General features: G+C 25.6%; 1 protein-coding gene across 4 annotated transcripts in view; it reads left to right on the forward strand.

Annotated features, from left to right (window-relative positions):
* LOC101235701 (tubulin-specific chaperone D) overlaps positions 1–16,270 on the forward strand; it is a 124,690-nt gene extending 108,420 nt beyond the window's left edge. Inside the window, exons 41-50 of one of the 4 annotated variants that reach the window (XM_065803655.1) lie at positions 3,641–3,693; positions 5,359–5,427; positions 6,003–6,083; positions 6,323–6,412; positions 6,780–6,867; positions 7,290–7,399; positions 7,644–7,722; positions 15,751–15,808; positions 15,909–15,978; positions 16,187–16,270. In XM_065803655.1, coding sequence (XP_065659727.1) covers positions 3,641–3,693; positions 5,359–5,427; positions 6,003–6,083; positions 6,323–6,412; positions 6,780–6,867; positions 7,290–7,399; positions 7,644–7,722; positions 15,751–15,808; positions 15,909–15,934 — 654 coding nt within the window. In that variant the 3' untranslated portion in view covers positions 15,935–15,978; positions 16,187–16,270. Of the gene's footprint in view, positions 1–3,640; positions 3,694–5,358; positions 5,428–6,002; positions 6,084–6,322; positions 6,413–6,495; positions 6,581–6,637; positions 6,733–6,779; positions 6,868–7,289; positions 7,400–7,643; positions 7,723–15,750; positions 15,809–15,908 lie in introns of those variants that run through there. The other 3 variants (XM_065803654.1, XM_065803658.1, XM_065803657.1) reach the window with 3 other exon arrangements.
* The last annotated feature ends 553 nt before the right edge of the window (positions 16,271–16,823 follow it).

Raw genomic sequence — 16,823 nt, forward strand, 5'->3', positions numbered from 1 at the left:
CAAAAAAAATGCAACTTTCTTTAATAGTATTTAAATTTTTTTAAATTTTTTTATTTTTTGCACTTTAAAATTTGTTTTGGAAAAAACAGAGGAAAATGTACAGAAATGATTTTAGATTTAAAAAAAAGGGTTGTTGGTACATTTGGTACATTTTAAAAATATTTTAAAAGTAAAAAGTAAAAGTATTGTTTGTAAAAGTAACAAAATAAAAGTTAAAAGCGCTAGAACAAAATAATTGGTCTAGCAGTATTTTTAACTGTAGTCCTTTTATTTTTTAGTGTAATCGGGTATGTGGTTCATGCCCTGGTACACTAAAGCAACTGCTGGTAAAGCATTGTTCAGTTTAAAAAAGACATTCTTCAACAGTGGAGAGTAATAAAGGTCATCAGGTGATGAATTAGTGCTACTAATGTATGTTGAAATAATGCTATCAGCATCAGTATCATGTTTCTTTATAAGTGTCATATGACAATCTAAATTGAAAAATTCATCTTCAATTTAGATATGGCGTCTTCATATGTTGAATTTGCACTTGCACTGTCACTGTTTTTAGCCAGCTGTTGAATTTGTTCTCCAGAAATTCCAGATAAATTCTTTTTTGTTCGTTGTCTTTGATCCAAATTTTCAATGGAAAATTGCTGCTGCTACTTACTTCATGGTGTACAAATTATGATTCATAATTGAATCTGCTATCTATGGCAGCATCCATGTTTACCACTAACTTGCAGCAATGAATCGAGTTGTTGTGAAGAAGGAACTGCATTTTCTCCTACAAATTTATTGTAGCTGGTAGCAACTATTTCATGCTGTAGCATAGCGAAGGGCCTGCAGCTGCAGAAGGGCCCAGAGATTGAGTCCCAAACCAAATTTTTCATTTTTTTTTTTTTAATTTGTCATTCTTAAAAATAATATGCATGTATATAAACATAGCAACATTCTATAAAACTTTTCTCAAACAAGTTTTTGTATCTGTAAAAGTTAACAATAAACACATACTTATCTAGGTTAAACATAGACCAAATGATGCTAAATTAATATAATATATCGTTGAATCCTTCAAATTAGCTCATAGCTTAATTAGGAAACCCTATGGTGACTGCTTCATTGTCAGTAATTTTAACATATAACAATTCCTAAGTCTAAATACCCTGTTGCTCAAACTGTTGGACTTGTTATTTAACTACAGCAGTCTATTTTAAAATTTTTGCCTTTAGGTAATAATACTAAGGGCCACTTTAGTATCACTTGAGGAATTTTAGTTTCAAAACTATTTCCCGAAAGTGAATCTCAGTTATTTAGTTACAGCAAAGGTGACTACGATTCAATAACAAACTTTATTGCATCAATCAACTGGAATATTTTATTTCTGCATAAAACTGCGGATCAAATGTTTAATTAATTTTAATTTCTAACAATTGTACTGTTTGCAAATATTTTATCCCCAAAACATAGAAAAAGTATAATCCTTGTGTTACTCCACATATTATAAACCTAATCCGAGCAAAAAATTTGCTTGGTATATCAAGTGCTCAACTAAATGGAAGAATAATAAAAATAAACTATCTTCTTAATCATTCAGTAAAAGCTGAAATATTTAAAGCAAAAAGAGCACATAAAAAAGAAATAATTTAACATCCTTCTGAATAATTTATATCGCTAAAAAAGTGATACTAACCTAAATGAAGTTATAATGACAACTTGGATTTTTCTACTTCAGACATTATTAACTTACTAATCTAAACCCCTATAAATATTTTTTCTCCATTTACAAAAATCTCTCATAAATTTTTTAATTCTAGAATACTACACACTCTCTAGAAATTAGCAATTTTAGTTCAGTCTTTAAAAATATGGAAGATAAATTACTTGCTGAAAACTATCGACCTATTTCACTAAACTTTGTTGCCTGAAAAATAGTCAAAATACTTGTTACAAAATCTTTAAGCACATTAACGTTACTAAAATGCCCTCTGCAAATCAACATGGCTTTCTTCATCATAAATTATGCATGAACAATCTAATAGAGACTTTTGATATTGTTTCATCTTCTATAACATTTCACCAGTTTCTCTACCTCAAAACAGACTTAGGTTAAAATTAAGATATTTTGTAATACTTAAGATATTTCGTAAGCATTTTACCCGTGTCCACAATAACATATTATGATATAAGTTGCTCATTTAAAAAATATGATAGCAGTGCTTATGTATATTTTATATTACCCATAATAGCGTAGCAACTGCAAAAAGATCCTTAAGCACATTAAAGCAGATTTAAGGAAAACAATGACACAAATCATTTTGTCTGTACTAGACCTAATAGCTACTGAAACAGAAATAGCCGGTTAATTAAAAAATTAAAAAAATAGCAGCTCAGTTAAATTTAAAAGGCGTTATAGACCAATTTCAAGCTATAAAGACAAAAAAAAAACTTTCATTAGATTTTCTACTTACTAGACTTGCGTAGTAAGTATGCATAGTAGACTTGTATAGTAACATACTGGTTTCTATTTAATTAAATCAAAGTTGTGTTTAAAAACAAGGTTTGTTTTCATGTATAATTTTTGTCAAGAAAAGAAAAGGTAGGGAGAGGAAAGTAGAGAAGTAATTTAGGGGTCCGGATTAAAATTTTGTGAGACCTATTTTTTGTTACTATGCTACTGATTCCATGTAGACCTTTTTTTTTATACTGCACAATATTTAACGTTTGATCAGTATGCCTGATAACAGAGACATTCTTTGCAATAAATATTACTTCAGCTTGTTAAAAGTGTGGCAAATCACAATTGTCTCAAACGTTATTCATCACATTGGTTCCTCAGTTATCAGCCTGTTCATTCCGCAGATGCTTACATTGAGCTCAACTTCATCTAATTAGGAACAACATACTGCAGGCATAATGATTTATTAATAACTTCTATAGATTGATTACTTTGTGACTGTTTGTTATTATACAATTTACTCAAACCAATAAAATTAAAGTTCTTTTGTACTTTTTTCTGAAAGTTACAAGACTATATACATAACAAGGGTCATTTATTACGCCATGAAAAAATTCTTTAGACGAGTCTTTGGGTTTTCACACTAGCTATCCATTTATTTATTAACAAAATTACTCGTTACAAAGTAAAAAAGTAAGGTTGAAAAGTAGCGAAGGTAAAAGTAAAAGTAATGTGCTGTAAACATAAGCTGTTTTATGTAGAAGTACTGGAAATAGTAGACAAAGTAATTAAGTAAACTTACTTTGTTACATCCTGGATTAGCCACTTTAATTCCATTACAAGTGATACCATTTTCATCATCGGTTAACTTTTTATTTGTATAGAGCACTTTATAAAATCTTTAGCTTTGGTTTTATTGTTGATATACACATAAACTGATTTTGAATTGCATCAAGTTTGTTGCTGAGTTTCTTTCATTTTTTATTATGCCTGATCTCACAAGATAAAAAACAAGTCTCACAAGGAGCTTTTTTTTTTTGCTCAAAATTTATATTCTAGTAAAATTTTAAATTTGCTGTTTCTACATTTGATCTGTAAATTATTAGCACCCCAATCCTGGATTTTTTATTAAAAGTAAAATATTTGGATTTGGATTTGTAAAATATTTGTTTATTTAAAACTAGATAAAATGTTGTTTAGGTAAGATATTCCTCAGATGGTCTACTTGACTACTTTTCTGATATCCAAGACAGGTTTTAGTTTTTTTCTTTTCTTAATTTTAGTTTTAGCATGACTATTTTTAAAATTTTTGAAATAAAATTTTTATTTTTATTTGTGAAATTTTCATTAATTTCATATTCTTATGTTCCTTTTTTATTGTTACATTTAAAATAAATATAAAATGTTTACAAACCTTTACACTGTTTATTCATAAAACTTTATTCATTTTATAAAATTATTATTAATAAAAATTTGATTTAATTTAAAAATAATAATCAACCATGTACAATTCTATTAAAAAAATAAATTTGTGTTTTTTATTGGGTGGAAACCAATGAAAAATACAAAATCCCTTCTATCAATACCCTCTCACATAAGAAAATTTAAAGTTTTTAACTAAATTAAATGAATCAATTAATTTTATAACTGATTTTGATACAGAATTTAAGGAAAATGATAACACCTAAAGTGTAATTAAGTTTTGTGACATTGCAATTATACAGTGGTTTTTTCAAAACGCCTTAAGGTGCTTTTTACATATTTCAAGAAAAACACAATTAAAAGAAAGTTAATAGGAGAAACTCTTTGTACTACTTTTTTTGAAATAATTTTTATGAATTTTTTCACAATTTTTCATAAATATTTATTCAATAATGTTTTTAGGTATCTAAATTCGCTTATTTTGTAAAAAAAGTCAAAGTTGGTTGTTTTTTTTTTGTTTTTTTTGGTAGCATTTTGAAAACGGTTGTAGAATTATTCTTAAAATTACAAAAAAATTCAAACAGATATTTATCATAAATAAACTCCTATAAAGAAACTAACTATAAAGAAACACTCATGACTACATTTTTTTCACATAAAAAAGAAAGTTTAGCAAAAAATCTAATAAATCTACACTAAAGTAATATTTCCTTTAATGACAACATTTTAAAGCAATGTTAATTGTCACCCTTTTGTAACTGCAGTAGTTTTGTAGTGGTAGAGTGCTCGCCTCGTATGCAAGAAGTTCAGAGAATCTCCACCACATCCCTGGTAGTACCGCACTCAACTTGTTTCTCCACGCAGCAACCTTGTTTATCAAGATTCGTGTTTCGGAGTTATTGAGTGAAATTTTTGATTTTTGTTTAAATGTCTGATATTAAAGTGTTTCACCGATGAAATAATTGAATAATTACCTGAAGTGCATAAAAATTTATTTAATTTTATTATTATAATTAACCACTAATGCAATACGCAGTCAGGGAATCAGTGACCTGGATAAATATATATTACATAGTGCCTATAGATATACATTTACTACTTTTTTTTTAAAAAAAAAAAAAAAAAGAATAATGAAAAAAACTTATTACTGCCCAAACCTAAACCCTTAGTAGCAAATTTCTTGCATGTTCTCCCTATATCAGTAGATGTATGTACTGAAGTCCTTGCAGCTCCCTAAATTATTATAACATCAGAGTGCTAATCTAAGTATGCACTTATATGTGTGTGTGTGTATATATATATATATATACATATATATATATATATATATATATATATATATATATATATATATATATATATATATATATATATATATATATATATATATATATATATATATATATATGTATATATATACATATATGTATACATATTTTTTGTGTTTGTTTTGTGCATGTGTATATATATATATGTTTTTATAATTAATGGTTTAGTGAGGATGACATGAAGGCAATTATGAGCAATTTACTTCAAATAATGGAAAATAATAAAAAAAATGACAGGTGATATTTTTGTTTATTTACTTTAAATACTTTTGTATAAACACAATAAAATAAGTGCGGATTCTATGCTAGTTTTTAAGTTCTTTTGGCGCACTTATGCCAGTTTTTACTTTACTTATGTTTTTGCTAATTATTTTGGTGCACATGTTACATGTGCCAGTTCACACATATGCCAATTATGCTTTGCACTTATGACAGTTTTCATTTATGCTAGTTTGCACTTATGCTAGTTTTTGTAACTGCTTTACACTTATGGGCTAATTTGGGCTTATAATAATTTGGGCTTATGCCAGTGTTTGCAAATTCTTTTGGGGCACTTATGCCAATTTGCAAATATTTTGCACTTATGCCAGTTGGCATTTATGCCAGTTCATACTTGCAAACTCTTTTGGCGCACTTATGCCAATTCACATTTTGCAGTTCACACTCATGCCAGTTTTTGCAACTGCTTTGCACTTATGAAATTTGTACTTATTCAGCCTCCCAAAAAAAAAAAAAATAATAAACTCTATATATTATTTACAAATTTTTTTAAACTTTTATCTTTTATTATTATCATAACTTGATTCATTTAGAATTATTATTCCAATGATGCGTTTGTTTGATTTACTTTTAACATCTGCATGTTTGGATGTTTATAATGATATTGAAAATAGGTAAACATTATTTTACTTTTTCTGTATAGAATTTCTATTTTCATTATACTGGAAACATTTGCAATAGGCTTGTACTTGGAAAGTGAAAAATGCTTCTTCGCCTTTTATTCACCATTATTTAACCAAGATATCTTCGATATCTTCGAATCTTGGTTAAATAATGCATTAATGAAATACTTTTTGATAAATAAAGACATAAACTAATTTTTTATTTCTAGTATTTTTACAATTTTTTTTAGTAATGAATTTCTATTGCACTTATTTGAGTTAATTAAAAAGGAGGTTTCTTGTTCAGCTGATACAACTAAGCTTGTAGCATCTGTTAAAGTGTAAGTTTAAATTTTTTTTTTCTTGATTTTTTTTTTGTTTGTTTTTTTTTGTTGTTGCTTTTTTGAAAATTTTTTTTTATAAGATTCTGTGGTTTAACACAATTTGTTGGAAAAGTTCTAAATAAATGTCTTCAAAAAAATTTTTTTTTATAAGATTCTGTGGTTTAACACAATTTGTTGAAAAAGTTCGAAATAAATGTCTTCAAAAAAAATTTTTTTTATAAGATTCTGTGGTTTAACACAATTTGTTGGAAAAGTTCGAAATAAATGTCTTCAAAAAAATTTTTTTTTATAAGATTTTGTGGTTTAACACAATTTGTTGGAAAAGTTCGAAATAAATGTCTTAAAAAAAATTTTTTTTTATAAGATTCTGTGGTTTAACACAATTTGTTGGAAAAGTTCGAAATAAATGTCTTCAAAAAATTTTGTTGCTGCTTTGTCACAAGTATCCAAGGGTGAGTTCTATCGGTTTTGATTATTATTGGGTTATTACAAATATTTTACTGCAATTGTTGCAGGGGTTGTTATAGTTTTTTGCAATTGTTTTTAAATTTTTTTTTATTACTTTTTCTCAAGTGATACTTTTCATTATATATATATAGATATTTTTAATTATGTGCCACATTTCATAATTTCTTGAATATATGTTCCATGTTTTAATCTTTCTATCTTTCAATCAATCTTTTTCTTGAATATGTGTGCATATTTCATATATATTTCATTTATTTTTTCCTTTTGTTAAATTTTAAAATTACTTCAACCATCAACCATATTTAGTTTTTGTAATAAACATTGTTGTACTTTAACGCTGATTGCTATATATGCAACTATTTATATTTTTATAGTGTGACTAAATACTTTCCTTTTTTATTTCTAGATACGTGTAGCCACTGCTGAACATTTTTTTACAACTTTGAACACTTTTGCAGGCATTATACCTGATGAAGTTGCTAAAGATGTTATGAATTTCTTGATGGATACATCATGGTGTGGCTTTTTTTTTCTTTTTTTTTTCTTTTTTTTTTTTTTACTATTAGTGTATGCAACAGACACTGAAAAAAAAAAAAAATGGTTGCTGCAATAAAGCTAGGGATCTGGCTTCTTTGAAATTCTTATAAAAACCTTATAGAAACCAGTAGTAGGAAAAGTTTTTAATAGTTGTAAAATTTTTATTTAGAACTTGTTTTTCTTTATATCACCTATTATGATTTTTTTTATTTTTTTATTTTAGGAGCGGAGAGTTAGAAAGTGTAAGAAATATAAGAAACAATATATCAACTTTAATTAAAATACCTATTCCAATTGTTAAGGTATTAATTAAATTTGCATTATGCATTATTTATTTTGCATATTATTTTTTTCATTGTTGTTTTTATTAAACTTTATGTATTTGCAATAACAAACCATAATTAAAGTAATCATATGTTTATGGCTTTATGTTATAATTAAAAATATTTTTTTAATTTAATTTTCAAAACTGAGATATTACTTCACAAATCTACACTAAAATAATGCTAAAAATATTTAACATTCACTCTGAGTAAAATTTTTCTTACATGATATTAATGAATTTTAAAATAAATGAAAAAACCTGAAATTTTTTTCAAACACCTACTCTTCATACACCTCATATACCTTATATACCTTGGTTAAATACACACACGGTATCACCACATACACCTTGGTTAAACGCACATAATGTACGCCACATATGTCTTGGTGAAACACACACATGGTATGCACCACATACACCTTGGTTAAACAGAGTTAAATTTATTAATTTAAATCATTGTGATAATGTTAAAAAAGTTTGCTTTGTCATACAGTAAAACATAGTTAATTTTTTTTTATTAATATATTGAACTTCTTACTAATATCAAAGCTATTACTAATATACTATAATTGAATTTATAATAATAAAGGACATTTAAGACATTTAGGGATTTAAGACATGCATTAATACTCTACAACAAATATTAATACTTGTACTGCAACATAGGTTGATACATATGATGAAAATTATAATAATTTGTCACACAAGTACTTGCGCTGTAACACATAATAATTTATCACACAAGTTAGTACTTGCGCTGTAACACATTATAATTTGTAACACAAGTTAGTACTTGCGCTGTAACACATAGTAGTATATATATTTAAACTTTATTATTTTGCATAGAAAAATATGTCTTTAAAATTGTTGACTGGAAAGAGAATCGATTTTTTCTTTGTAGATTTATGTTTTCTTTTTTCCACTTAGTTTTTTTTTTATATCTTTAACTTATCTATATCTATGGCAGTAGATTTTGTGTTTAGCAATCATGCAACATGTGAAGTCTATATATATATATATATATATATATATATATATATATATATATATATATATATATATATATATATATATATATATATATATATATATACATATACATATATATACATATATTTTATATAAATATAAAAGCTTAAATTCTAAAGTTACCTGTCTACTATTTTATCTACAAAATCTAAATCTTTAGGAATACAAACTGTAAATACAATATTCTTTAATAAAAATCCAAAATACATTGTATAGACTATGGTTAATAATATCAGACATGATTTATAATTATGTAACAAATATTATTTTTTAAATTCACCATATTGACAAAAATGTGTATGTATATATTCATGGAGTTTTCCACAACAGAAAATGTTAAAGTTGTTTTCAATCTTCTTTTTTTTTAAATGATAACTATTGAAGTATGAAAGATATTATTAATATATTTTAATAATTTTAATAATACTTACTTTATGTTCCTTTTTTGAAGTTGTTTTAATGTTTCCGAAATTCATAATAATGACATAATAAAAAACACATTATTTTACCATGAATTTAACTGCATAATCCGTATTAGTTTACTTTGGAAATGAAGCAGGCATCTTTAATTTATTGTTGATTGATTATTTTACTTTTTTCATGAAGAAAAATTTCAAAAATTAATAAAAGAACTTTTGTAATTTTATTTTCATTTTTAAATGTAAAATAGTTGTTTAAATTTTAGGGCAATTAAATGACACTATTTAAACTAAGTAACGATAATCATATTATAAAGAATGTTTTTTAGAAAAACACAAAAAAAAAAGGAAAGAAAACAGTTTTTTCCTAATTTAGAGTTGGATATCTAAATTAGACCAATTGCCCTGATTTGGTTCTTGAAAATTGACTAAAATTACCTTGTACGCCATAAATAGAAAAAATTTATGACATTAAGTATAAAGACATGTGAACAATCCTTCAGCTGATATATATATATATATATATATATATATATATATATATATATATATATATATATATATATATATATATATATATATATATATATATATATATATATATACATATATATATATATATATATATATATATATATATATATATATATATATATATATATATATATTCATATATTTGTATATATTTAAATATATGTATATATTTATATATTTATATATATGATATGTAAGTTGATTTCAATAAAAAGGCAGCGTATAACTATTTTAAAATATATTTTGATATAATAATAAATTAACGATATTTCGCTGACCTATTGTGGTCAGCGTCATCAGGTAATAATAAAACGTTACAAAATAACATTAAACAAACCGTTTAAAAAGAAGACATTAACAAAAGCATCAAATATAAAAAACCAATTAAATAATATAACAATGACGTCATTTAAATTTTTGTCAAAATGGGTCCCCAAGTTCTTGTTTTAACCTTATCCCTGTCATCTTGATTTAGAACATCATGCCCAATACCTATCTCATATCGAACTCTTGCTTTGTTAATCTCCAGGGATTCTCTAATTTTTTTATCCTGATTTTAAAACGACTGCCAAGGTCTTAGGATTTAGCCAATCAAAGTTACCACAACATGTTCTAGAATGTTCCGTGGCTCCTGAACTTGACCATTTTTGATTTTTACAATCTCTTTGGTGTTCTGCACTTCTTGAAATGATTTTCTTTTTGGTCTCACCAATATATACATTTCCACATGAGCATTAAGTTGGTAAACCTAAATGGATTTGAGTTCGGAGGTAGTTTAGTTTTGTTGTTGCATAATATGTTATTTAAATTGGGAGCTGAAGTAAATATAACTCTGATGTTTTGTTTTCTAAATTCTAAGTTTTGGGCCAATAATAGGTATCCAAGGTAGTTTAACAAACTGTTTATCTAATTGATTAGACGTAGTATTTTTTAAAAGGCAGTCTAACTAGGTTTTGGTTATTTTAATAAGATATAAATAAAAGATATTTTAACACATTTAAAATAAAAGATAATTTAACAAAACAGTAACGCTTTTCTTTACATAACCTAAAAAAACTTCACAGCTAAAGATATATCCGTTTGACAAAGGAACAGTTTTTGCTTTATCATATCAAAATGAAGCAAAAGGTAAATTAAAAGAACGAATAAAAAAATAGTAAAATTATTGATTACGACCCAGCACCCACATTCACTACTAAATTTCAAAAACTATTATGTAAATTAAGAAAACAGGGTAAGTTATACAATTCAATAGAGTTAATTTATATCCATCCGTACCAATTTATGAAGCGATTTCTGTTATTATTAACTTATTGAACGATGATCTTGACAATTTAAAAACTAGGATTAAATTAAGTCTTATAGATATACACCAGTTAATTGAACTTCCATTAAGCATGTTATTTTTTATACGAAGATAAAATCCGAATTTTACCTTATGCAGGTTTATCATTGATGGTTTTATCCAATTGGTTTATCATTGATGGTAGTCATATCTGAAGCATTTTTGCAAAGTATAGAAAAAAGAACTCTTAATAAAGCCTTTGTTAATTCATTCCAACCAATAACTTACAAAAGATATGTGGATGATAGCCATTCTTGCTTCGATTCAAAAGAAAAGCAAGAATTGTTTCTTAAAACTTTAAATGAACAAAACCCCTCCATAAAATATACTGTTGAACTTAAAAGTAAACAAAAACAGCTTAATTTTTGAGATATTTGAATTACAAATACAATGAATGGATTTTAACAAATGTTCAAATAAAACCGAACTCCAACATCAACCCAAGCATAACCACTGGCATCTTTAAAGGTTTTTTATGTAGAGCAAAACAAATCTACTCTCAAAAATATCTCTCACAAGAAATTGATTTCCTCATAAATGCATTTATGAGGAAATTAAAAGTTATCTTATTAAAATAACCAAAACCTAGTTAGATCGCCTTTCAAAAAATACTACATCTAATCAATTAGATAAACAGTTTGTTAAACTACCTTGGATACCTATTATTGGCCCAAAACTCCGAAGAGAATTTAGAATAAAAAACATCAGAGTTATATTTACTTCAGCTCCCAATTTAAATAACATATTATGCAACAACAAAACAAAACTACCTCCGAACTCAAATTCATTTAAGTTTACCAACTTAAATGCTCATGTGGAAATGTATATATTGGTGAGACCAAAAAGAAAATCATTTCAAGAAGTGCAGAACACCAAAGAGATTGTAAAAATCAAAAATGGTCAAGTTCAGGAGCCACGGAACATTCTAGAACATGTTGTGGTAACTTTGATTGGCTAAATCCTAAGACCTTGACAGTCGTTTTAAAATCAGGATAAAAAAAATTAGAGAATCCCTGGAGATTAACAAAGCAAGAGTTCGATATGAGATAGGTATTGGGCATGGTGTTCTAAATCAAGATGACAGGGATAAGGTTAAAATAAGAACTTGGGGACCCATTTTGACAAAAATTTAACTGACATCATTAATATTTAATTGGGTTTTTATATTTAACGTTTTTTAAATATTAAAATTTTAAATATTAAAACGCTTTTAAAATAAAAAGAATGGAAAAGAAAGAAAATAATAACTATTTATACTCAAAAAAAGATCGGTAAATCAAGATTTTTTTATTTTTTCATATACTTCTTTAGTTTTATTTCATATATTTCTTTAGTTTTCTTTCATATATTTCTTAGGATTCTTATTTACAATTTATTTTTTAGTCAAGATGTTATGCGGTCTTGTAGTAATGATTTTTCTTTAGTTTTTTAGCGTATAAAGTTTTACTTGTTATTTTTTGTTAGTCATTTATTGTTTTATTTTTTAGTTATTAATTATTCTTAAATAGTGATATATAATTTTTTATACAGTTATATATTATTTGTTTTTATTTTCATTTTAGCCATTTATTATATATGTTTTGTTCTACCGGTGTATTATTATATATATATTTTTTTTACTTATTATTGTTTTTTATTTTTGATTTTATGTTGTTGTTTTTTATTTTTTGTTGCCAAAAGTACTTAACGTAAGGCGTGCTTCGCCTCGGAAAAATCTGCCCACCTTTTGCGGTGTGGTAAAGCTAGTTAACAGTCGTTTTTTGAAATTATTTTTTTGTGTGTAGTTGTGTTTGTATAATAGAACATTTTAGCAGAAAAAAATAATTAAAAATATTATTTAGTTTCAAAATGTCAACCGAGCAAACTAAACAAAGATTTTTGATTGTGGACAAACATTTAAAAAATCCAACTTTATTGAATAGAAAGTTGGCGAAATCATTAAAAATATCAAGAAGAACTGTAGATATTGTTCTTAAACAGTTTACAGAACAGAAAACTATTCAGAGAAAACAAGGAAGTGGTCGAAAAAAACGCACAGCAAATCCTAGAGCTCTCGAACAGTGAGAGACTTCATTGGAAGAACATGATTTGGCAGGCACTTTGCTCTTGCGGCAAAAAATCGCCAATTCATGCTTGTTTGGGCACAATGAAATCTTCGGAATACGTGAAATGTTGTCTTTCTCGTATAAAACGACCAATTAAAGCTCATAGAAGTACTTCAGTATTGTTTTGGCCTGATTTAGCCACAATACATTACTCAAAAGATGCTCAAAAGTTTTACAATGATAATGGAGTGATGTTGGTTCCGAAAAAGATGAATTCTCCAAACTGTCCCGAATTACGTCCTATTGAAAAATATTGGGCCATCATAAAAAAGAAATTGAAATTAAGTGGAAAAACAGTAAAATCAGCTACAGATTTGAAGAAAAAATGGGATTACGCTGCTATAACTTACAAAAATCATTCTGTCCAGAAATTTAAGGCATCAAAAAGAAAGTCAGAATTTCTGTAAAACTTAACTTTTTTTTTGTTTTTTCCCTATTAATATGTAATCTTTACAGTCTTAATTTTTCAGAAATATATTGATTTAAATACATTTAAGCTTTCTTACATCCTTTTTGATCAAGAAAGGTGGGCAGATTTTTCCGATAGCATGCCTTAATTTTTTGGTTTGTTAGTAAAGTTTGTTGTAACTTTTGTTTTGTTTTGATTTTCTCAGTGTTTATCTGTTTATATTTTATTTATTTATTTAGTCATATTATTTGCAATATATTTTGGTTATTATATTATGAGAGCTATGATTAATATATTTACTAAATCTTTATAATTTTTTTAAGCAATAGCCGTTTTGTATGTCATCGTTAGTTGTTGCGTTTTGTCAGTTTATTAATGTTTGTAACTGTAACTTTGTATGTATAAACGATTGATGTATAGAAACCGATTTATTAAATTTATTATAATTACTATATTATTATTATTGTTATTACTATAAAAATTGTATGTAAAGCGAGCATGTAGAGCGTACAGTTGCAGATAATCAGGATGCAGTGATATAGAAGAAAGTGTAAGTTAGAAGTGAATCAAGTTAGAAAATACATTGAGGGTATTATGAAAAAGCTTATAGATTGGAATTTTTATAGATTTTTTATAAAAAAGTATGAAAGTATATCATCACAAATGATCATTGTACTTTCGTGTTTTGGCAAATAAAGAGTATTTTGTGGAGTAAATCCATGAATGTAAATTAAATATATATATATATATATATATATATATATATATATATATATATATATATATATATATATATATAAAACAATCTCAAATAAATACACTGTCAATCGCAAATTCAATATGTCTAAATTAAGTTGTAAATAAAACATGACTTATTAGTAAGTTATGTTTTATTTATTTACAATGCTAAAGGATCTTTTTCTTATAAATTGAAATTTTTAAAGTTCATATTGTTTAGTGTTTCTTTTATAAACTATAAAAATGTAACACTAAATAATATGAACTTTAAAAAATTCAATACATAAGAAAAGGTTTTTAAACGATATAAATCCTATATAATATAGGAAAATAATTTCCAGAAGTATCTATGATAGGTACTTCTGATAAAGACAGGTCCTAAAGCTTTAGGCTCTTTAATGATCTACCTAAAGATAAGTCCTATCTTTAATAAATATCTATATCTATTTATAACAGCATCCTTAATCTAAATTAAAAAGAGTTTTTTGTGAATGCATTTCTTTAAAAACATATAGGACTTTTGTTCCAGTAAAACAAATATAAATATATTAAAATTTCTAACTTGAAATTATATCATGTATAATTTCTTCTCGTGAAAAAGAACTTTGGCGCTCTGTAAATTAGAGGCTATACTAAAGTACACTAAAATATTCGGTTAAAGTCCGTAATTTAAAGTTACGGAACTTCTTCTTTTTATAAATACGGACAAAATTATATAAAATGATGTGATTATTTCAAAAGTCTTAAAAGTATAGTTAAAAGACCAGTAATTTATTAAAAACGGATTTTTTTCGTAACATAACAACGGAAAAAGTCTGATAAATACAACGGAGTTTTTTTACAGTGTAATATGGATTTGGCTACTATTTTATCTGCCATAAACAATAAACTGATTTTTTGTAAATTATTAGCTCACTTTTACTTTTTGTTGGAGAGATATGAGCTGATTTCGGTGGAAATCTTCTTCAATAATCGCATGTTAAATTAAGTTAATTCTATAGTGTCAAAATAACACATTTATTTTTCTAAGTAGGTCACTTCTAATGGAAATTTTTTACTTTTATTGTAATAAATATTGAATTCACAACAGCATGTTAAAAGATTCAATACAATTTACAATACCAAAATCCAGAAATCCGACCCTAAAATTGTACCGTAAGTTAAATTTTCTTTTTGATCCTAAGTTCGCCATCCTTTTGTCTGACTCAAAACTTTTTAGCTTATTTTATTCTTCAGACAGCTTCTAGAAATAAGGTAAGCAGTTCAAATAGGATAAAAATTGATAAAGTTAATGCGTGTAACATAAGTTGATTACGAAACACGCCATATATATATATATATATATATATATATATATATATATATATATATATATATATATATATATATATATATATATATATATATATATGTTTATTTATTGTAGAAATCTATGTCAGAAACAAGTTCTCATCGTGTAGTTGATGAGCTCGACAGTTACAAAGGTAAAAAAAAGTTGTTGGTTTTTATTTTATGTAAATTTTTAATTTGTGTTAACTTTTGTAAAAATTGGTATTTTTTCTTATCTTTTTTTTTCTTTTTTAGATCTAGTAACTCGAATAGGTTTTTAAACTTTGATAGTACTTTCGAATCCGTGTTGCAATCCATGCAACTGGTTTGTGAGATTCAATTTGTCATAATATTTATCAAAATTTTCTTGCTTTGTCTTTTTAATCTAATTAGAAAAACAGAAAAAACTTGAAAATTGTAATTAGTACTTTTAGAAGAGCAACTACACAGCAACTATGTTGTTGTGTAGTTCTAAGCTTTTAGGTTGTCTCGCTTATTTTGAAAGTTGATTTCAAAAATCCTCAATCTTTTAGAACAATCAAAAAACGTTTTAAAGAAAAGTTAGAAGTTTTATTATGCAATTGTTATTATGAAGAAAAAAAGTAAAAAATTATAAATTATTTTATTTATTAAACCTGGAAAATATTTTATATAAAATGTAAATGCTCTCAAATAAATGCTCTCAAATGTTACTTGCTTTTACCCTCAAATATAAAGTTTTTAAAAAAGAATTGAAAGTAAAAGATTAGAAATATGTCGCTGGAATTATTTTTGCCCTTTAAAGTAAAGTTCTTTAGTTATTTTTTTAAATAAAAATTAAGTTAAGAAAGTTTCGTTCGCTAAAAATATTCCACCATTGATTTTTAAAATTCTTGTTTTTATTTTTTGTCCACTTTGCAAATGTCAGCTTTGCAAAATCAACTTTGATAATAAAAATATATTTATTTACTCTAATTTCAATTAGGACTTTTTTTAAAAAAAAAGTTAAACAAAAGATTGTAAAACAGTCTGCTTCTAAATAAAATTTATTGGATAAACAATCCAAATTTTAGAAGCAAAGTAAGAAACAAGTACGGAGAACGCCACGATATTAAAGTTTTATTGTTGTTTTTTTATGTTACGTTACAGAAGGTTTAATAAAAGATATATACAAGGTGATATGGAATAAGA

This window comes from Hydra vulgaris, chromosome 08 (genome assembly GCF_038396675.1).
Source record: "Hydra vulgaris chromosome 08, alternate assembly HydraT2T_AEP".
In the NCBI taxonomy this organism is placed as follows: Eukaryota; Metazoa; Cnidaria; class Hydrozoa; order Anthoathecata; family Hydridae; genus Hydra; species Hydra vulgaris.